The 24,487-nt window shown below is 31.3% G+C and overlaps 1 protein-coding gene across 1 annotated transcript in view; it reads left to right on the forward strand.

Annotated features, from left to right (window-relative positions):
- LOC118186526 (carbonic anhydrase-related protein 10-like) overlaps positions 1-24,487 on the forward strand; it is an 850,161-nt gene that overhangs the window by 126,850 nt on the left and 698,824 nt on the right. Inside the window, exon 2 of the mRNA XM_085820883.1 lies at positions 8,497-8,544. Coding sequence (XP_085677009.1) covers positions 8,497-8,544 — 48 coding nt within the window. The remainder of the gene's footprint in view (positions 1-8,496; positions 8,545-24,487) is intronic.

Raw genomic sequence — 24,487 nt, forward strand, 5'->3', positions numbered from 1 at the left:
TTAAAATCAGCGTAAATTATTTTCCATTCGTTAGCATTGCATGATATGCTGGCGTTAATTCTTTATATTTATAACTACATGTGGACTATATGCCAGAATAATAAATAAAAGGTAAATATAACTTTATTATATAATCAACTACAAATCAACTATAAACTGGACATTAAAACTATCATTGCTTTTAATTTACTGCTACCCGCCGTCTACTGAGTTAATTATTAAACTAATCGTTACCTGAATATCGACCACATTCACTATTACATCTTCAGCAGTATTCAGACGTCTTCTTAATGATGCAAAGAACTCCAGCTATCAGAAAATTTTATGACTCTAGGAATATGATACAGTCAGCATGGAATTCAAAACCCATGGATCAATATATAACAATACTTGAATTTTAATTATTTTAATCTTTATTTCTAATGTGCCACATAGGTAAATTTCACTTTATTAACTGCTCGAATCTCTCTGTTTAACGTGTGTCATCTCATATATTGCATCATCGTTCTCTATAACTTTCACCGGCTTAGTATATTTCAAACATACAGATCAGATCTTTCTGGTACATTGAAGAATCATGATCAACAATTCACGATCCTTGTTGAATAATTCATACAGTTCTAAGTTGAATAATTCATACAGTTCTAAGTTGAATAATCTGCATCTGGATTCTTTGTACTTCAAAATTTTTTCTAGTAGCAATTTCCTAAGAACTTTTATGGATCAAATACTTTAAGTGTTACAATTTTGGGAAGACAGTTCAGACACAATCATCCATTCTTCATATACATTTTAAGTCCAACAGTTAAGCATGGTAGTTAGCCACTGACTAATAGAGCCCGACTAGGTTTTATTTTACTTTTGATTCAAGGGAAAAAAGTGTTGATAATTCTCTAGATCATTTCAAAATCATTTTCATATGAATTCTTTGACACCTCATTTCATTTTTCGAAAGGATACATCTTAATTCTAATAATGCATGGAAAAAATTGTTTAAAAATGCATCTAAGCAGAGCGAAACAATGCTGTCTGCATTTGCGACCACTTTCAGTCAGTTTTGTGTCCAACACTATCAGATTACGTACATTGTGAAAATAGAATCCAGATTTCTCTAAAAGCCCCGAATCACCTTTTGCCTCTAGACACCCTCAAGAGCCTTCGTCATCCCCTCCACTCCTTATCTGAGCTCTCGAGGACTTTACAAATGATCCTTTTCATTACAGTCGAATGCAAAAAGCAATTACGTCATCGAGAGGGACAAGCAAACCTCTTCAGCCGTCCAGACTATTCAGAGGCATCGTCCCTTCCGACCTTCATCTTCCTTCCTTCATCCCCCTTTTCCCTACGGATGCCTGTTTGCTTAAATTATCGGAGCGAGAGCGAAAAGAAAAAGGGGAAAAGCGCCTTTCACATGGCCGGCCCCTGATGCGATTGCCCCTGATTAACGGACATTCTGCGTTCTTAAGGAGACTTAGTTCCGGCCTCCCGAATCCCAAAGATTTCCCTCTTTTTTTTTCCTTTTCCACTCCCTTCTTTAGCGTTGTTGCCTCTCTGCTAGTTAACTAGCGCGGTTTGGCATTAAGAATTCAGAAATTCCTGTGGCAGATTCCTTCCAGACAAATTCATTAGCACGCGTTTACGCGTAAAAAAGTGTGACTTTGGATAGTTTGGAAAAAGTGAAGAAAAGGCGAATTCTATTTATATTTCTTGTATTTATACAAGAAAATATATTTGAATTTTTGTTGCAAGTATTGACAGAAAACAATGTAATCACTTACTGGATAAATTTTTTGGGATTATTGGAATCTAGGGCCGAGATTCATTATGGAAAGTGTTGTTTTGTACAATTTTAATTTAAGGAATCGTATTATAAAATGGTCGCCTAGTGTTTGGATGGCTTAATTTGAGAAACACTAGTAACTGGTTTTCGATGAAATTCGTGCACAGATTTTAACTCATTTTTCATACATAGCCTGAATACCTATCATTTCCTTCAGAAAGTTTGCTTCAGTTTCATAAAGATGTCACATTTATTAACCTTAAAGTACCTAGCAAAAATGAAGTAATCGAACAGACGAGATATGCAAATAAAGAAACGAAACACGTCGAAATCATCTTAACCGAATTTATTGCTAAAATAGCTGTCTTATAAAAACATGATTACCGATATAAGGAAAAATAATCTTTTAAAAGGAGTTTTAGCTACTTTATAAAAGAAATATACAAATACTCTGCATCTATTCTTTTACCATATATAGAGCGCTTAAAAACAAGTACAGCTTAAGGCTGTGTTCATTAAGAAACTACTGTAGTCCCACTGGTGTTAAGAACAACTGTAACACGAACAAAAAAACATTGAAGTCTGTGATGCAAGTTATAAATACTTAAATTTTTAGAACTAGAAGTCAAAAATGAAGTGCTAAATTCAGTACTTTGTCTGCCTCTTCATCAGAGATTTATATATTTTTAGATTTTTAATAATTTATCACAAATAGGATATTAGGAACCAAAGCAGATTTTAGATGGCAGTCTGAGGAAATGCATACATATCTCATATGTCTTTTGTAAGGGATAAATAGGGTGGCTATAATTAAGATTCACTGATTAATGTTTGAGACATACGCAGTGGCATTTTCCTGTTAGAAAATAGTCCCATGACTTCTGGTTTAAGACTTCTCATTCCACCTCAGGAATGTAATGCTGATCGCTCAAGGACCGGGGATTCATACCAGACTATGCTACCTATCATACCATGCCACTAACAGTAGAATATTATAATGCTTTGCAGTCTAGCCATATAGTTAGCGTTCTCCATAGTATCGAGCCCACCAGCAGCCGAGCGGTAAAGTCGCTGAACACTGGTAGTTCGGTCCGAGGTTCGAATCCCACGAACGGGCTGGCTGCATGGGCGTTTTCGTAGTTTTCCCCATGTGTAACTTGTATACGAGCCAGTTTCCCTTAGAAAGTCCTCCACGAAGGCATCCCTCCCCTTAGGCAGATAGCCCTAGTGTGCTGCTTTGCCGTAATCTCAATATACCATACCATGCCATAGTATCGAAGAAGTAAAGGCCCTTAAGGATTTGTAGCTTTTATCCAAACTTTTCGGATAAGATGATTTTTCTACATTCTCAGTTACACTGTCTTCGTTCTTTATACGTTCTTCGTTCTCGTACCACTGTAGTCTCTCAATTCGATGGTAGAAAGGTAATGGAGGCCACAAAAATGACCACGAGTCCGTTCTGTCACAATTTTAAGTGTTCCAATCCTCCTATATTGATGCATCAGAATCTTCTTCCGACCATTGTTTTTATGTATGCATAGTTGCATCAGTGTTCCATTCAACACGTACTGCAACTTCCGGCATGAGAAGCCATTTCGCACAGCTAAGATTCCTCCACCTTTGAAACCCATCAAATGTTTATAATGTTATTTCGCTGTATGTGGAGGCATACTTGCTTACTGTTACTATAATTTCAATCGATTTTATCAATGTAATGATTGAGATTTACATTTTACGGTGCTTTTTATATTAAGTCAGGTTATAAGTTTAATTGCGTTCATACGCTGTTTTCTTACGCAGCTGAAATTTTAATGACTTGCAAGGAGTCGAAATGGTACACGTTTCTCTGGAACACAAAACGTCAAACATCGCTGTAAAAGAAGGTAGCTTGCAAACTATGCTTGGTGGATTCAAATCCTTTACTATATTAACAATTAAATGCTACATGATACGCATAAATGCACAAATATATCTAAGTTGGGAATGCAGAAAATATAACTTAATGCAGCAAATGTGCACTTTATATTCCTTAACGTAAGGAATTTCTCTAAACATATACGAAGCTGTATTAGGATCAAATCTCTGATCATATCTAAAGTGAATAACACATACAGTTAAATGTAATTGCATTAGGAAATGGAACGATTATATTTATAACCCGTAAAATTAGATTAATGAAAGAGATTTAATATTTCTGCATCTACAGTTTGAAACATTACTTTTAATTCTTCTGTAATTTACACCATATTTAATAAATTAATAATTCCTTAGAACATTATTACTCTTCGCAGTCATCCGAATGTTCCCTAGCAAATCAACTAAATAATCAACAATTCATGCACATAATACGACTTTAAATTTCTGATGATAATTCATTTGGATACGCATTATAAGGATTTTATGCACATATATTTGCTCAAATATTCGCAGCGATCTATGACCCTGAAAAGCTCAAGTAACTGAGCTTAATTTCATTGAATTTGTAAATTGCAAGTAATTGTGCTTAAGAATTTTATTGAATTTATGCATACGAAGTGTAATCTAATAGTTACAGCCTTACTGTAGGTCTCTTAAAAACGTTTTTAGACTACTAATTTTATCTCTGTACTATAATCTGTATACTCTGTGCTACTGTATAGTTCTTATAAGGTATTTATCTGTTAAAGGAATAAACGCAAATTATCAACATTTAGACATGACAAACTGTTTTCGAACACGTGCGACCTTGCTACAATAAGTCTGTGGCAGTTATCAATAATACTGCATAGAGGAAAGGAAAACACGCTGTAAATCGGTATCAAAACTACATCTTATTTTTCCCTTTCTACTATTTTTACAGTCTCTGTCCAGTTATGGATGAGTACTTGGCATTTAGAAGAAGGAGAGATACTCGACACTGGGTGTAAAAACAGGTTTGCTCATCATCCTTCCTATTGTTTGTGATTTGATTCCACTTTGGTGTCTGCCGCACTTTCGTTCTAGCTGTTATCCAAGCACATGCAGAAAATAATAATACTGCTTATCTATTCGTCGTTAGCTCTGCAGCAGCCAACCAACATGTAAGAGTTATACAATAAAATATGAAAGAGTAAATTATAACTATAGAATTACAGCATTTATTAGCATATCCCACTTTCTTTAACTTTTTATATGGCTCGAATATCGAGAGGGAAAAATTATGCGAATAATTTCATTTCCGACGGACACGGTTGCAGTAAGAACATAACAAACAGAAACATCAGTAATAAAATTACAGGTAAATATCACAATATTATTTTAAAAAATATATATCTTCCAATGAAAATGCATAGTAACATTATTATTCAGACATCTAATTAGGTATTTTCATTTCTATTTTGTTGTTGCTTGAATCCCTAATCTAACTTCAATTCCTCTTATTCTTGTCTCTGCTACTCTTTAGACCTCAACGTCATCCATAAATAGTTTGAGAACGTGAATGTGTATTTGACTCAACAAAATGGTAGAACAAATATCAGTTCGCGTTTACTTCGCTGTAATAAATTGGTTCTCGTATTAGGCCAATGTGAAGTTCAATAGTTAAACAGAAAGGTTCGGAGTGACCTTCGCAGGGTTTGGCTTCGATAGTAAGACGAAAACAATAACTACGTGGACTAATCTTTTAAGATTTAAGGGAGCTCGTTCTCTGAAAGCATTGAGGAAGGTGAAAATATTTTTAAAAATCAGAGATTACAGCTAAAAGCTAAGGGAAAATAAAGTATTGGTCTAATATCAGTATTGGCAGAACTACGTAAAAGAAAAATGGGGCCATAAATATGGATCGTCCTTCAAAACTGAGGAAGTCTAAAATTCTAGATAAAAAAGAAGTTCTTCTAAGTAATATCAAGAAGAATTATAAGACAGATCTCTGAAAGAAAGCAACCAGGGAAAACAAGTATTATAATAACAATCAAACTCGTCTTAATCAGTAAAGCACAAATTAGGAGGTTGTTCTTGATGTTAAGAATTAAGCAACAAGTCAATTTTTCTGTTCCACGTGGCTTCTAGAGAGCCAGCCTTATTATCATTTTTTTAATTAATTAATTTATTTATTTATTATGGTTGTTCATCAAGGATGACTGTGAATTTAATTCTGTTATTCTTTGAAAGAAAATTTGAGCACTCGAAAGAAATGAAAAAATGATGTCTGCGTCCGGAAATGTATAGCTAAGATTATTAATATTTCTTTTACAATAAAATGTGAAAAATTTGTGCACATTTTATAAATAAAATGACGATGATTTGCTTAAAACAGCATGAAGTTTTTCAGCGGTATGTGATGTCTGTTAACCACATGTAAAGTTATATGTAATATTTTCAGGTCCAGGTATTTAGAAACTTTTCATGAGAGTATATCAGTTTTGTAATTAGAATATCATTAAATATTAAGAATTTTCTTAAAAAGGAAATTCTCTTGAGTATGCAGAATTTCGTAATACTTACATATCTTTGTAAATGCAACATTCGATTGTCAAACTACCAACTGTCTATTAATCAAAATTGTTTCTAAATAAATGCTCGATTAAATTTAAAATAATATATAAGAATGTAAATTAGGATGAACTTATACATTATCCAAAAATTCTACTATTTATTTAAAAAGCTATTGAATTCTGCATCAGGCTGATAAGGTCAAGGACTTGCAACAAAGATTCGAAGATTAAAAAATAATTATCTTTCAACAAAAGAGCTAATTGAGTATACAACCTTATATAATTTTACGTATGTATATTTTGCTGTTTCTTTAAAAAGCTTATGCAGGGAGTTTAAAATTTTTAATTAGCCTTCGAGTAATAAATTTATTCCTAAATTTTTTAGTCTAGGGGTAATAAATTTATTCCATAATTTTAAAAGAATTAATTTTGCGATTTTTACTACATTTCATGGTCAGAAGTTCAAAATTTAATAAAATAAGTGTAAATGAAAGTTTTAAATGGAAGTAAAACACAAACAATTAAAATATTCTTCGGCTGGTTTTGTTTTATTAATAAATATAATTTCTACGTTTTCCGATATGTTCCAAACTGTTTATTACTAAAACTGTACGTTTAAAATAAAATTTACTATAACGTAGTAAATAAATAAGAATAGGTAAACTCTTTTTCGGTTAAAACATATTTTTCTCTTTTAAAATTAATATTTTTAAACTAAGAATGCACATTATTTAGAAAATATGCTACACTCCAATAACATTGAAATGGTATATAAAGAACAAAAGTTGCAATATTATTTGCTTAAATTTATTATTTGTAAACAGAAACTACTTGTACATTCGATGGTTATTACACAAATGTGTAGAGAATATTAAAAATTTGAGAAGCAAGCTATTATGGCGAAGAGCAGCAATAAATAGGTTGGAAACACACAGTTTCGGATTTGTATAAAAGCAATTAAAATATTCATTCATACTACAGCATAAAGTTATTTAAAAGTAATTAAAATATTCATTCATACTTCAGTTAAAGTTAGCTAGATAAAAAGAATAACAAACATTTAAATTCTGTTGCTTGCAGATTGAGAATGCAACAGTAGTTCAATTATTTGAAATCAAATATAAAAAAATATTATTTTGAATCCTATATTAATGGCTCCTGTGCCTTCTCATGTACAAAAAATTAAAAGAACTCATTTGCAGTTAGCGCAGCACACTCGCAGCAGAGTGAATCATTGTATCAGTGCTGCCTCATGCTAAGTTACAAAAGCTCTCTCTCTAAACGTAGCTTTCCGTTTATAATTTAAATTCATTCAATTCTTTTTTTTTTTTTTTGATAGACTTAAATAGAAATTTTAACAACTATTTAATACAAGATATAGCTCTTTGATAAAATGGTCCTTACATTATCATTAGTCATAAATAAATTTACTATTAAATTAGTAAAATCTTCAGTACATGGAGCTGATATGTTGTAATTTCAACTAGTTTCTATAATTTAGAGAATAAATTATATTTCTATAAAATATTAATCTTTCAGACCATACCTTTTAAAAATTGTATTTCATAGATCCTCAAGTTAATATGAAACTTAGTTTAAAAAATTATTTACTTTTTGAACTACTGTTTAATAAGGAACTTCCGTATTAAACTGAATTTGAAATAAAAAAAACTGAAAGAATCATATCATAGAGTTTATGTATTTATTTTTGATACAGGTTTGAAAATTCCTGCTTGAATTTTCAGCCATCTATACATAAGAATACATAATTTCTTTCATACTTCTAAATTATTGTAAATCTATTTCAAGAGAGTAACAAGTGACTCGGACAGTATACACAAGAGAAACCTCTGTCAAGTATATCTTCTATATAACCAATGACATATGTAGTATTGTTATCACACAGTCTTTAAAAATGAATTTGTAAGCATAAATAGTTGAAAAAAACTGAATAAATAAGTATTATGAAAACATACGGCATTTTGAAGTATTTTAAAATCTACTGCTACTAATGCAATAAATCTGGTGCTTCTAGTAATTTTATTTTCAAAAATTTGTAGAAACACATCAAAAATTAATGTTCATTTATTTTTGTAACATTTTGTTAATATAATTTATTATTGAAACAAATATGTTCCAGGTTTTTAAATTTTGTAGGATATTTGAAATAGTTTACTTTTGAGTAGCATTTTGATAAACTAATACCTTTATTTGATGAATTATTATATTAAACGCACTTAAAATACTGATCTGTCTTTTTTCCAGGTACTGATGGTAGCTGGGAAGAATGGTGGACGTATGAAGGCATATCAGGTAAGAAAATGCTTTTTGTTTCTTTTTGGTGTAGAGTTCCAAGATTGACTTTTGAGCATTTATTTTGGTTTATGGTCAGTTTTTGAATTCGAAAACAAAAATACGCTATCTAAATGGGAAGTCATAAAAGTGTATATTTCAAATTCACCATTTCAATATCAAGCATCGGAATAACTCAGAAGGTTTCTAATTTTTACTGCTTTGAACTTGAAGTAGCATATTATTTTCCCAAATTTAACTGCAACATAAATTTATTTAGCTGTTTACAGTACATAAATAGCATAGGGTGTCTACGAAGTTACTTTAAATATCAAGATGAAATTATTTCCAAAGTTTTCTGAAATATTACACAGTGTATAAATGTTTTAGTATAAACAAAAATGATTTAGTTTGACTATTTTATTATTCGCTTATAACCAACGTTTTTGTTTTGATTAACGACATGTATTTTAGCTATAGCAACAAGAAGCAATTGAACAAGAAAAATACTAAATACAAATTTCTTAGATTTAAAAATGAAAACAATCATCTTAAGTTCTCACCTGTTTTTGCTTAAGGAACAGTCCTGAATGATAATTTATTGATGATCGTATTTGCAACAAAAGTACCCAAGAACCTTAATCCCACTGAATATCTTTGGGATGCCCCTGGGTGTTTTGTTTCTGCTCGTTTACATACTCCAGCAAGTCTTAAATACGTGAAAGTACCCTAATAGAGAAATGGTCATCGCTATCAACTGTGCTATTGGTTGATCACCTTACTGAAATCGCCGTAAAGTCGCTTTTGTGTGAAAATCCGAAAGTACTAACGTATTTTATTAACGTAAGTTTTGTTTGTTAGTTTTTAGCTTTAAACATCAGTTTGTTAACAATCTATATGTTACGTCATCATTTTGTACATAACGAAAACTTCCTTTCACGCACAAACTCACTTGCTATCTTAATGTCCAATTTGGTGTTAATCAAAGCATTATTTTTTGAATTCGCCGTGGCCATTTCGTCGTGGCCGTTTCGATGTGGCCGTTCCGCCGTCGAGACGTTTCGCCGTCAAGATATATGTTTCTTTACACGACTGTATTACATCTTGCCGTATTATATTAAGTTGATTTAGTTTCATAATTCTATTGAGTTTAAAAATTTAATTTAACAAACATTTTATATAAATTATTGTATAAGATGCGTTTTGTAAAATTTTATACAAATACATAGTTACATGACATAATAATTTTAAAACAGTAATGTGCTGACAAGATTCCAGAGTAATTCCGTTTCCTATTCAGATTTCATAAAAATGTGAATTTACCGCTTTTTTCATACTTGTACCGCTTTTCTCATACTAACTATATATATTACAAGCAACCTTTATTAAGCATACAAAAGGTAAACATAATTATTAAACTAAATAAATACGAGGTAAACATAATTATTAAATACGAGGTAAACATAAATCAATACAAAGGTAAACATAATTATTAAACTAAATAAATAAATGCGGCAAGATATAATACAGTCATGTAAAAGAAATATGTCTTGACAGAGAAATGTCCCGACGGCAAAACATCCCGACGGCGAAATGGTTCCATTTTTGTCGAATTTACTCTGGCGTGTTTAACGTTAGGAAGCTAGAATATATATATGCAAGCATAATAAATTATGTTTTATTAGACGGATGAAAAGTTTCTAAATTTTATTATATCCTATGAACAAGGAGAAGCGGCAAATAACGTATAAGGGCTGCGTATATTTAGAAGAATTGCATATTATATTTATTTGGTTTAGTAACATCTGTATTTACTTATTTTGACCAAGAATACTTCTATGTTTGTCTGCAATTTTCTCTTAGTATTGAAAATGCTAAGAGTTTAAATAAGTAGACAGCTTCGCAATCCGTAGTAAAAGAGGTACTGCTCCTTTAGATATATGTGTATATAAATATGCGATTTGTTTGCGGCAGATTGGCTGGCGATTTCATTTTGTGGATGCAAAGTTATTGTTAATTTAGTGAAACTATTCTCTGTCTCTTACTTCAAATGACGATTATTTAATTTTATTCTTCCCTGCTTTAACTGATAAATCATATGTATAATTTTAAATAAACCTCGAAACATTTGCATCTCTTTTTCTAATTATTTAATAACACAATATTCTCAAACTTCGTCTTACGTTGTTTATGTTACTGATCAAGAATTTTCTACATGACTGTAAATGCGTAACTATCATATAAACGTAGCGATCTGTCCTTTCATTTGTTTAACATAGTTAGTAAAGTATTTTAAAGAGAAGGTGTAAAGCTTTTTATTAAAAATATTACTCTAATTGCTACAAAAAATGTACAAAAGATCATATCTTTCAAATTTATTAAAAAACGTAAAATTTAGACGTGCGTAGTTTTTGAATGAAATTGTACCTAGTTCGAGGGAGATAAGACATTAGTTTTTCAAGAGCAAAAATGTTTCCATCATCCTGAAGGATTGGGAAATATGTCTGTTTACCAGACAGAGTTTTATTCAAAATACCAGCCCAATGTTGCTTCTAATTTTAAATTTTACATCCGTGTGTTTCTCTTCGACTTGAAATGATATCGTGCAATGAGATCTTTTTCAGCCGTAAATGAAACTTCTTATACTATTCCATACAATCACAATTTTTTTTTATAAAATGAGCTATTATTGCATTTTTAACACAAAAATTAACAAAAGCGATTAAGTCAACCATTCAAGTAACTTTCTTCTAGAATACGTAAAAATTCTCTATTCAATTACTGCATATTTTTGTCATTGAAACTTTTTCTCATTTTAACTCAAAGGACACCAGTAGTTTGTTCCTAAAATATGTATCCATTTCAACTATTCAAAGTAATCGCTAAAAATGCGGAATATTCTATACACTGATGATGGAATGAGATGTCAAAACATCTTAACTAGCAGTGACTTTATATTAATTTTCTAGTTTTATTTTGTATAACTGGAATTGAAATTAATAAATAAGCGTTCTTCATTAATAGGAACAATAAATTCACGGAAACAAAAGTTAGACAGAAAATGTGTGTCCAACCAGGCGCAAATTCATTTTGTATTTTAGATTCTAAAATTTATCTTGTATCGCAAATCTTGAATTTTAGACTTTAAAATTTCCTTTCATTCCATTCTTAATAACATATACCCTTATGCTCCTACGATCGCTTATAGCTCAAATCAGTTAATTCAGATCACTTAGATATTTGATCAGTATCAATCAATCAGCTAGACCAACGTAACTCAAATCAGTTAGATATTTGTACCCAAATATCCAACTAATTAAAAACAGCTTTCAAATATGTATATAACGTATTTGTTTCTAAACACTTCTTAAAACTGGAGTAACAGGGGAAGAAAGCTTTTTTTTTTTGCTGTATGACAAAATACAAATATATGTGAATCCGCAAAATATACCTGTATCTTTGGTTGCGCTTTCGGTTAAAAAGAGAGAAATTCTTCGTCAATATATGGCCATTTATTTTAGACAATACGTTACTTTTAAGTTAATTTTTTCCGGTAACTTCTGTTTCTTCAGTTGGTGTTCTCCAGAATGCAAATTATGTGGAAGTGCACAGCGAAACGAGATCCTTAGTAACGCATAACAGTTTAATTTCGTGATCCATCCACCTGTCTTCGATCTGATTTGGTGAGTGAAGTGCTTGCACTTTCTACCGTTTATTTCTAAAAGTAACGGGTAACTGGAGCGAGATTATTAATACAATAAGTCTGTCTTCTGTGGTGCACATATTTAAGCATTTGTGTATCTGAGATTCCTGAAATTAACTATATAGTAGTTTTTGTTAAACCAGCAAGTCGTAGTGATAATAAACTATTAGTTAAAGTTATATCTCGTTTGCTTTCTTGGAATTTTAGAATGAGAGCAAAGGCTGGAATTCTTTGATAATAAGTCCAGTTTATATGTGTGATTATATGTTTCCATTATCCCGGAGGAAAAAAGGAGAAAATGTATTTAAACATGATTTCTGAAAGTTTCTATTAAACTTTCTTAAAACACATTTTCGTTATAAAGTAAAGAGGACTCTCTTTATATAGACAAATTTGAATAGCTTCTAATAAATTAAATATTAGCAAAATAGCTAATTAAAAATTTAAAAGCGTTTCGAATATATTTGCTGACTCTTAAATATGCAGAATAAATAGGTATATGTGAAACGTTTGATAGAAAACTTTCTTTTGACACTAAGAGTTTAGTTTATAATAATCTCCCATACCTTAAGAAGTATCGCACTTTGCCTTTCAAAGGAGTTTTGGATCAAGTCGTTTTCAAAAAAGAATAACATGTTTCGGTTCTTTTAAACATTTTTAAACACCGTATCTTTTCACTGTTAATGGTAGTCATCAACAAAACGAAGTCATTAGCAAGCATTAAAAATTTACGCAAGGCTTTTAAGTTTAACCTAAGATTTTTAATTGAAACATTCGCTTTGAAAGGAAGGATAAGTAGTTTATTGGAGCATCTCAATATACGTTAAGAAAAAAAATCTACTTGTAAACACCGTCTTTCAACATGATACATGCATGTTGAATTCCCTATAAATTACCATTAGAGCAGAGAACTGCATAGGAAACTAGGTATTAATTTCTTGATAATATACTAAGTGTTGCAAAAACATTTAAATAGTTTTGTTATTAATAGATGTAAGAAACGCATGCCATTACGAACACTGGTAATTACCAAAAGTCAGCATTTTTTAGCGTTGATTTCATATGAAAAGGTGTAATGCATTCCGATCGCAGCGAATGTTATTTCGTACGATAAAATGCAGTTTATCCCGCGCATGCGCTTCGTTTGATATCTTCAGAAAAACGAATATACTTTGAGGTCTATGGAAAGCTTATAATAATTTTATGCACCTGAAAAAGGATTATTTTTTGGCTAGTTAATATTCAAGAAAAACTGACAATGATGAAACTTCTTTTCGTGACATAATTCTTATGCATTTTCATTGATATTAAAAAATAGTAATTTTAAATTTAATTCGTCAGTAATTTATATGGGATCTTGTCAAAGCGGTTTGACATATATCGGAAAAAAGAAATAGCCTTAAAATTTAGAGTCAAGGAACACGAATATTATGCTCGAAAAGAGAAATAAACCAGGTTTTCAGTAAATAACCATAGTTGGGCACCAAAAATTTAAGATTAGTTCAGCGCAAATTATCCATTGAAACTTCTTTAATTAGTGTACTGGAACAGGTTGAGAATTTTCAATCACAAAACTTTCTTTTTAAATTCCAATCCCCTTCTTCCTAACGATTGAAGAATTATAATATTACATTTATGCTTCATATTTCCTTTCTGTTTTCCTAGACAGATGGCGATGCATTGGCTTTACTCCATCTATTGCTTTTGATATTAAACACCTGAGCTCCTCTCATTTTTGTAACAATGCTTTTGTTCCTGAAATAGAAGCTATCTTTTACGTTATTTTTTCATTCTACGCTAATCACATATCTTGTTAGCCTAGGATAGGGCTCCGGCCCAGGAACCCGTGTTTCGTGTCCTGCAGCCACCTAAGGAGAAATGGAGGATATGTGTTTAATTACTCTCTAATCGGAGTTTTATTCCAAATCTAGATCAAACAAAGTTTTTTCCCCTCTAATTAAATTAGTTGCATTCTTTTCAAGGCGAAATTTTAGAGCTAGTAGCAAACGTCAGTAACAACCACACTAGCAAACGGATGCTGAAATTTGCTAGAAAATTTATAATTGTTGTTCTTACAAATATATTGCAACGATGATACCGATTTTCTTGAAGACTGATTTTTAAGTGCATTCCTCACTACTAAATAAATTAAAAACTTATCTAATGATACTGCCCTTCTCTTCATACTTTGTTCGAAATATAAGCTAATTTATTTAAATAGCTTAAGTAAAGTGTATAATTTGAACAGTTTGCTCCTAAAAAGAGAAATATTATTTAATGGATTAAAAACTTCAAACTACTAACAACGTTAAACAGAAAGCAATGCAAAGTGCATCTAAAGAGAAAGCAAATCCTATCTCATGCTGAACTCTCAACAATAACAACAGCAGCTAACTAAACAACTGAGAGCAGTTGCTCTCTCTTCGGCCTTAAGTAGTTTTCAACCGGCAGCGAGATATTTCTAGCACTTTCTGCTTCTCGAAATTACTGCTGAGCAATAAGAGGATGGAATTACGGTTACAGTTAATGTAGTGGTCAATTATATTTTTTTCAATTTCTATACGTATTACGATTATACAGAGACCAGATAAAAATGTCACTAAATGGTCGCAAATTTTGGCGACAAAATAAATTGCCAAAACCGTCTTTCTATCTGAAGAATTTGATAGGTGCTGCCCATGCTTTTGCTGAAGGCCGATGACATCGCTTTCTTTGCATGTCCTTTAAAAGTGTTGTTACCTCTTCCTGTTTAGCATTCTCTTAAGGCATTCTCTTAAGGTTTGTTTCGCGCTATATTTCGAAGAAAAATACAACAATTTTACTTGTAATTCTTATAAAATTACATGTAATTTTCAAACACAACTGGACATGTAATGTGAATTTCCTTATTAATTAATTTTTGTATATATATATATATATATAATCAAACGAGATTTGGGAAGCTTTTCAGTTCCTGATATATAATTATTTCAAAATCACTACCTTTCTTGTAAAAACCGTATTCAAATATTAAATTATTCATTACTGGTAGAGCATGCGGCCCATTTATGTATTCGAGTTCACATGCAAATGAAGATAAAATCGTATCGTAAGCAATAAAAATAGCTAGAAAATGCGCGTATTGTATTTCAACCATAATATATTCAAATCTAAAATTTTTCACACACGGCTTCTTTTCCTACTCATCGACAAAAACAAATCAATAATATATGTCAGAAAAATGGCGGTTTCCAGAAGCATACATCATCATCACTTTCTTCTACGTGGAAGGCATAACGAAACTGTAAACAACTTTAGAAAAAAGGTTTAAAATATACAGTGTAGCAAATGCGCGAGTATATATATTTTAGGATAAATTTTATTATTTGGGAAAATTATTAAATTTTTTACTAGAAAAATATTTTGATTCATATATAGCTTGTTTATTTGATTGCAACAGATCTAATTTTACTCTGCTTGATTTTGTTTAGTTTTTCTCTTTGTCTGACCATGTCTTGGAATCGAAATTTCGATCAGCCTCGTTGTGCTTATTTTAAGGTAAGACTACGTTCCTCAGTGACAAAAAAAACATTAAGACGCAACATTCCCAAAAGGTATAGTTTTCGTTTATGGCTTATTTGATAGTTATAGGAGAACATTACAGAACATACACACACACATAAAAAAGAAAATTTTAAAATGGTTGAGCTACAATAGAGTCTCAAAGCTAGGCAAATATGCACAATATTTAGCTGATGTCACAAGTGCGTGTGAACGAGTTTACTGGTAATTTACTGGTGCACTAGTTTACTGTAATAATACAGTTATATCCTGTATAGGAACCGACAGGGAGAGATTGTGGGAGCGACGTATTGGTTTTGTTAGCCCTAAAATAAATAAATAATGCCGAAGAATAAAGTTGGACTAAGAATACATTGCTAGAGATGAGAAGAAAAATCATGATACAGAAAAATTATATGAGAAAAGCAGAAAAATTATGAGATAAGATAAAAAAGTAAGAAAAATAAGTAGAAAAATTGTAAAAAAAAATATAAGCAGGAAAATTAAAGAAAGATTTATTGAAGGACGATAATAAAGAAGGTTTAGCAGCAAAAAGGAAAGAACGCAAGAAGCAAAATTATGAAAATTCGTTTAGATATTTCTTGTACAACGTGCCCATAAAAGTCCCCATGTGGAATTTAATTTCACAACCATGTGTAATATACCACATATACTTCCCATTACAAAACTGTTGTAAATGATACATACGTTCAAGATGTAGCATTTTTAAATTTAAAAAATCAATCTTATGAAAATTAATAAATCCAGCATTTTTTTATAAGTTCTTAAAAATGATTCAAAATATTTAGTTTCAAAATTTGGTATTTTTAACTTTGTACGACTTCTCACATATATAATTTATGAGTTTTCAAACGCTGAAAACACGTTACTAATTTTTTATTCACTTTTATTACTGCATAATCTAAAAATAATTTAAAAAAGTTCATTAAATTAGAAATATCTATCCTTATTCATTTATGCAAGTTATAAATTATGTTACGAGTTGGCTGTATGTCAATACTGAAGTCCACCACTATTTTCGAAAACAAAGATTATTTAAGAGTAAGATAATGCTTCAAATTTGCTCAGAAAGCTCAGTAATATAAAATAAATGTGTTACCACTTGTCATATATTTGTCTTTCAAATTTAATAAACAAACTCAGAGATTTAAAAGAATGGGTTGCCACTACCCGAATCAAAATATTTTTCTTCCAAGTAGCAGTATTTAATCATCAAATTTTCAGTTTTTCTTTTAAGCTTATCCTGTTATTAATTAAAAACTGAGTGACTGAAAAGCAATAAACACAGATTCATTTCAATTATTATTGATCGCTAATTGAATTTGTGAAATTAAACTAGATTATCTACGCATATAAACTAATCGTTTGTACTTATCTGTGTGTAATTCATACATAATTACAGATTTATTCTGATTCTTGAAGTAATTTTGCACAAACAGCGTAGAATCATTAAAGCAAAATTTAAGTGCTTGCCCTATCAGTTTCTATATCTATCATCTATTTTGAAATATCTATGGATATTTCAAAAACGCTGAAGAAATCTGTCAAAACGGGTAGTGATTTTCCACGAGCTCATTTCCGAAAGATATAACCGGTAACAAATCAAATGCCAGTTTTTACTGAAATCTTTAACGTAGCATCAGGTTAGTTCTACACTGTTCTACAGTTTTACTCATGCTTAGTAATGTTTTACACAATTCAGATCGAAGTAAACTAAAAGAAAATTCGCTGTCTACCTCAATTTCGAAAAACTGCATTCATAGCCCCGAATGAACCCTCTTCACTCTGTGTGAAGCTCGGGCAACGCCGACTGCTTCACTAATATATGTGTATTAAAGAAATATGTGGTGCATATCACACCCATAAATGACGATGTATGAATCTATTTATGTTCACAATCAACGGCCACGTATGAAAGATTTTATTCTCCGTTATGTCATCGCATATATCTATAGAGTTGTTTTCCTAATCTCAAGATATCAAAATTTATATTATATATGCATAAAAACAATGTAAATGACATGATTTTAGATAAAAGCACTAAAATTTGAAAAACAATAATAATACTTTTTTTGAGTTACCTCAAACTTGTCGGTCGTAAGTGGTGACTAAAAATAAAAAACATAAAAATTACATTTGCTAGAACAATTACATTCTCTCCGTTTACATATTTTTTCTGGTTATTTAGATTTATTTCTCGTAATTGTTAAGCCTACGAATTTAGTTTTAGACATGTATGATTAGGACTATTGTAGTAGTTTAAAAAAGGTTATTAATTTTTGTGTTTAATTAAATAATACGTAAGTTAGAATTTTTTACCTAGTGTATTTTTCATTAAAACTTTTGTTTTTAATAAAAAACACTGACAGATTATTTCTAGCAATACTTACTCTAGTAAGTTACTTAAGAATATTTCTTGTTACTGTTCTAACTCGATTCGGAATGAATCATTCAGGAATATTAATTAATTTGCAAAGCAAAAATTGTTGCCAAGTAACAAAAAGAAATACAGGTACTTAACTGCGAAGTTTTAAGGAATTAGAAGGTGTTTTTTCCCTTGGACGCTTTTCTGAGTAGTGTAGTACAAGTAAAATAATAAAATATAATAAATGAATAATTGGAGAGCGAAAATTATCAGATATTGGATATAATTATTAAGTAAACCGTAGCTGCATTCCGTTCGCAATAATCCAAATGATATGGATTACTTATTTACCTTACTATATATTGCCAAGAAACTAACAGCGTTCACATGTGAATCAAATTTTACTAACTAACTGTATTTGTAGTAACTGGTAGTCATCACACAGATTTAAAAAAAAAACCTGGGTCTTAATCATACATCACATGATTGGTTCTTACGAGTTCGTCGCTGTCAATCCTAATGCTGAGACAAATGGTCATCTAGATACATTCTCGCGAATAATTGCTTTTTGGGCATTTGGCGTACGGAATTTCAACTAGAATTTTACATGAATAAATAACGAGCGAATGTTAAATTATCGAGTGTCGCTGCACAGTCAAATGCCTCGTGTCTGAACATAAAAACAAAAATGGCGCGAAAACGTGTTTGTAAATTGGAGTTTTATGAAGGATGGCTTTATAGATTATATTAATTTGCAGACGTCTAACGAATTCTTTTCATGAATAACGTACGAAGAACTTTCTTTCGAAACGGCTACGCAAAAAAAAGGTTCCCAGAAGCGATGCCTCTCTTGCCTGTCTCCATCCAATGAAAGCCCAAAACCGGTCAAATAAGATATTTGTACAAATCATTGCTTCCGCGAGGTATAATGCAAAATCTAGGCAAAAACTGCGAGGCTTGCTGTCACAGTCAACTCATTCAGTTATAGTCTGTTACATTAAGATAGAACTTCAAGATCTTTAGTACATTCTCTCATTTACGCAGCCATGCGTGTTGTCATAACTGCAATACCCGTATTTGCTTCTCCTCATGACACTGCTGTTCAACTTATTCTTCATTCGTGCTTTTCTCACCAAGGGGAACATGCCAAACGTTAACGATATGGAGGAACAAATTAAAGAATGGTATGGGGTGATTGCGGTTTCCATCCATCTATTACGCATCGTATTCGTGTGGGAGTTATGTCCTTGTAAAATATCTCGATCGTGACTAATAAGCCATTGGTTTCTTCATCTACAGAACACACACACACACATATATATATAATAATAATGTATATATATTCTTAAAAAGAGCCTGTACTGCTTTTAAATACCTTTGTTTGTTAATGAATAACTGACAAATTCAATTTAAATGATAAATATCTTACATTTTATCGAATGCAACAGACTCGAATGAAAAGTGAAACAACATATTTACAATGGAGGACATTTAAAGTGAACACACGATAAATCGTGATTCTATACTGATAGATCGTTTGGGCTGAAACCATAAACTAAAGTTTTCTCTACATTTTAAACATAGTTTTAGTGTCAATACAAAAGAAAATCATCAATACAAAAGAAATAATGCATCAATCAGTGCAAAAGAAATAATACGAAAAAACTCTGCAGTAACGGTTGAAGCAAATAAAAGCATAATATAAACATCCTGAAAAGGAAATCTTTGCATTATCCATTACAGGAAAGAGTGTGTCCCCAAAAAGCAAAAGAATCGAATACGACACGATTTCGCAAATTACATCCACTGTGCAAAGTCGCTGCAGGCTGTTTTGAACTCCATCTTTATAACCTCAAAATTCTTTCTAACCGCAGACACTATAGAAAGTGTTCGAATTTTTATCGCAAGTAAACAAAACAACAACTGAGTTAAAAGAAAGAAGAAAAAAAATTCCAGGAGAAAGTATTCGAGCTGTGGGAAGGGGCAGCGGAGAGGTATATCGCATGAATTTCACAGCTCGCGAAGTGCGGTTGGATTGAATAAAGCCCGCCATTTTCTGTTTCTTTTACATAAATCAATAAATCCAACCGATAGCGGATATTATTTTAGAGCCGGTGGCAACGGCAGGTGCTTCTGAATGCATTATTTTTGAGAACACGGAAATTTTCTTTATTTCGTTATGCGTGCATTTTTTTTAATCTTTCTTTTTTATATATATAACCGTGTAGCTTTCCCTCTTGAGCTGCTTTATGAATTTTCGATTAGGAAATTTTACCTTGCTGATGGAATTTGAAAATCGTCTCTCTGAAACAGGTGATCAGTTTTTGACAACATTTAGAGAAAAAAGATTTTTCTGTTGCATTTTTTGCGCTGCACCTCAGAAAGGCGCTTACCTTTAGTTTCTCAAATTGTTCTCGTGAAGATCGATTTTATTAGATCATTTTAAAATTATTTTATTAGATCATATTTTATTTCAGGTAGAGAAAAAAGAGATTTCAATCTGAAATCTTCAGATCACGGTCTAAGATAATTTTTCAACAGCTTCATTCCAATTTTGCACTATTAAATACCATTTTCATTCAAAACCTGCATAATTAAACATGTATCACCAAAAAATATTTAAAAAATAAAAGACGAAATATATATCTAAATTTTTTTAATAGTTGCTAAAGGTTTTAATGAAGTATTTACATCTCAAAAGAAGATGTCATTCACGAACTAGATTTAAAGTAAGTTAAAATATTAGCACAAACAACCAGTAGTCTTCGAACAGCATTCATCTGGGCTGCCCATTTAAAACAGCCATATAAATAAATGAGTAGATAAAGTTAAAACAGGTTAAAAGCTTAATATTTGATACAGCCTATTTTTTTGATGCCAAAATACACTTGTCCTTATATAGACATCGCTAAGAATACAGGAGAGTTCTAAAACCGATGATGTTGTTCTGGGATCATACATTTTCCTGTATTAAAAATTATTCCAAATGTTTTTTTTTTCCAAAATATTGTGTAAAAAATTTAATACTTAGGTTAATAAACCGAAGTCGATTATAAAAAAATATTTGATAAAGGTATTTGAAAGTTTTACTTAATATCATTTTGATTAAAATTAAACCTTTCCCTTCTGTTGATGACACTAAAATTAAGAGATATATCTTAGAATTTTTGAAATACGTTATTTTACATCTCACAAATAACTTAGCATATCTTAAATAAAGTATTATATTAAACACATATTAAACAGTTATTCTATTTTGGATTCTGTATAGGATTTGTGAGTGTGTGTGTGATTATGGCAAAGCCTCGAGGGCTATCTGCCTAAGATGAGGGATGCCTTCGTGGAGGACTTTCTAAGGGAAACTGGCCCGTATACACGTTACACATGGGGAAAACCACGAAAACGCCCATGCAGCCAGCCCGTTCGCGGGATTCGAACCTCGGACCGAACTACCAGTGTTCAGCGACTTTACCGCTCGGCCGCTGGTGGGCCTGTATAGGACATGAAACCAGAAACTCTCTGCACTGACAGGTGCTGCTAATTGCAGAATTCTCAAAAGCAGCTACAGTAACTAAATAATTTGTATTTCATAATAAGGTCCGTTTTATACATCTTTTGTTCTTGTATTTAAGAATTTTCTGCCTGTAGGTAGAACGCCTTCGTCGAGACTTTTGTAAGGGAAACAAGGCCGCATTTAGATTATACATGAGAATAGCCTTGAAACTTTTGGACGGGTAACGTGTTCACCCTTTTCCAGGATTAGAAGACATGTTGAAAAAATACTGATTCCCCTCAGCGTTGGCCGATTTGGATAAGATCGCTGTGCAACGCCAACTCAAATCTAGTTCAAATTTCGGTGGTCAGTTGGTTATATGGGTGTTCTGATGAATCGTTTTCATGCGTAAAGTAAATGTGAGCCAGCATTTTTTGTAGAAAGTCTACAAAGGCATACATCCTTTACTGTAATAGCTTAATATATTTCGCCTTAGATGAAGTCTAGATTTACGCCCTAAATATAGGAATCGCAAATAACAACATTTAATGCATTTATTCATGCCTTGATTCATGACTTGATTTAAAACTGATATGACATATCATGAAATACGTTCGAAATCGGGTTTAAGAAAAAAGTATTAAAATATCTTCTCAAATTCTTGACTTTGCTTTTCTATTTGTACTTTAGCTCCTAATTAGTAATAAATGTGTTAGGTATGACTAAACACATTTTGAATGATTCAGCTTACTTGTCTATGTTATTAGATCCACGGAGGTAGAAAATGGAAGAGAGGTCCGAACTGGTTTTTACCTCACACTGCCTTGAAGCATTGACGCACCACTCGTGGTGAACAAAGCCCACCAGCGGCTGAGTGGTAAAATCGCTGAACACTGGTAGTTCGGTCCGAGGTTCGAATCCCGCGAACAGGCTGGCTGCATGGGCGTTTTCGTGGTTTTCCCCATGTGTAACGTGTATACGAGCCAGTTTCCCTTAGAACGTCCTCCACGAAGGCATCCCTCCTCTTAGGCAGATAGCCCTCGAGGCTTTGCCATAATCACACACACCTGGTGAACAAAACATTCAGTGAGTTAGCATGAAGATGAATAGTATTTGACAAAATTGAAAGTAAACATTTTGTAACTAAGTCATAATTACAAGTATAAATGTGTATACTTTCTTTTTCTTTCAATGTTACATGAAAGAATACATTTTGAATCAACAAGAATACATTTTAAACATTCATTCTGAATGGAATTAAATGCTATACTTTCTCCAGATCAGCTTGTACGGAACAGCTTTAATTTGAATGAAATGTTTCGACAAGGTTTCGCTAATTACACTAGAAAGAAATTTTACAATAATTCGATGCTATTTGGTTAAAAATTGCAAAAGTTAAAATTAAAGTTTATTGTATTATTAATATTAAAATCACGCATTATTTCTTTTCTGTTTACAAAGCTTCTTTCTGAAATGCTGTACGAGATGACTTTCAGCTTGTGAGGCATATTTTAAACTAAAAATCACACTCTATAATTAATGAACTGTTTAGTTCATTTCAAATTAGAGCAACTTTTATTTTAATAGTGAAATACGTGAAATAATGCTGGTGATTTCTGATTACCATGTACTTAAATTTCTTTGAGGATTGATGAAAGGAATAAAAAAACGGGCTTTAAAATTTGTAACTGAATTATTATAAAATGTAAGTAAATAATTCTTCTAATACTTATCAGTTTCTAACCTTCGATTTCAATAATACACATTTTAACTATTCTACTTTACGACTTCTTTAAGTACGCATCTTAGTTACTGAGAGGTATAAATTTTGAGAGTATGGAAAAAATTCATTTTTAGAATGAAAGTGTTATAATTTGATGAAAATGTTATAAAGTGGAAAAATATGATAAAAGTCTCGTAACTGGATATTCGGTTTCCAGCGACGTAAATTAGGAGCAATGTGGCAAAGTAAGTTTAATTTTTTTTATTTGAACAAAATAAAGTGCAATTAAAATTATCTGGGTTTCAGGAATTTCTTAAACTAAATAAGAAGAATATAAAATATTCAAGCGAAAATGTTCAGAAAATGGAGAAATTTTAAGATCTAATCATATGAACTACTTTAAAAATTAATAGCTTCTGTTCTATGAGTGTTGCTTAAAATTCTAAATGCCATTCTTCGACTCCAATTGGAGATTTCCTTTCTCCTTTCATTCTATTAGAATAAATCTGAAAAATAAAAATATTTTGCTCAAGACTAACTTTGATGTTATATGTACACTTCCGAATTCGTAAAACAGCACATTCTTAAAGATCTCATCTAATTTCTGATATGAATTCCTTGCATAATGAGTCAAATTTGAAAGTCCTACGGTCTCGCATAAAATTCATATAATATGTTTATGTCTCTTCTTTTATTTTTATTTATTTATTTTAAGAAAAACAACATAAATTATGCTACTCAGCCCAGCTGACTAATAATTTAAATTAATTTTTGCAACAGTTATTAAACACTTTCAGTTACAGTTATGAAAAAGGTAGTCAGACTAATAATTTAAATTAATTTGTGCAACAGTTATTAAACACTTTCAGTTACAGTTATGAGAAAGGTAGTCAGATAGAAATGAAATCTTATTAAAGGTTTACGCAATTAGATTAATAATTTTGACAACAATAATAATTTACCCTCATTTTCGAACAAATGTTCTGATTAGCTACCGTTTTCAATTTCACGGTAACTTTAGTAAACTATTAGTTAATTATTTTATTTAAACTGCAGAAGATATGTATGTCTGTACATTTGCACTTTGCGGAAGTTTCTCTATTCTCTTTTTCACAATAT

This window comes from Stegodyphus dumicola, chromosome 7, assembly GCF_044657685.1.
Source record: "Stegodyphus dumicola isolate Sdum_Otavi_A_Nest chromosome 7, ASM4465768v1".
In the NCBI taxonomy this organism is placed as follows: domain Eukaryota; kingdom Metazoa; phylum Arthropoda; class Arachnida; order Araneae; family Eresidae; genus Stegodyphus; species Stegodyphus dumicola.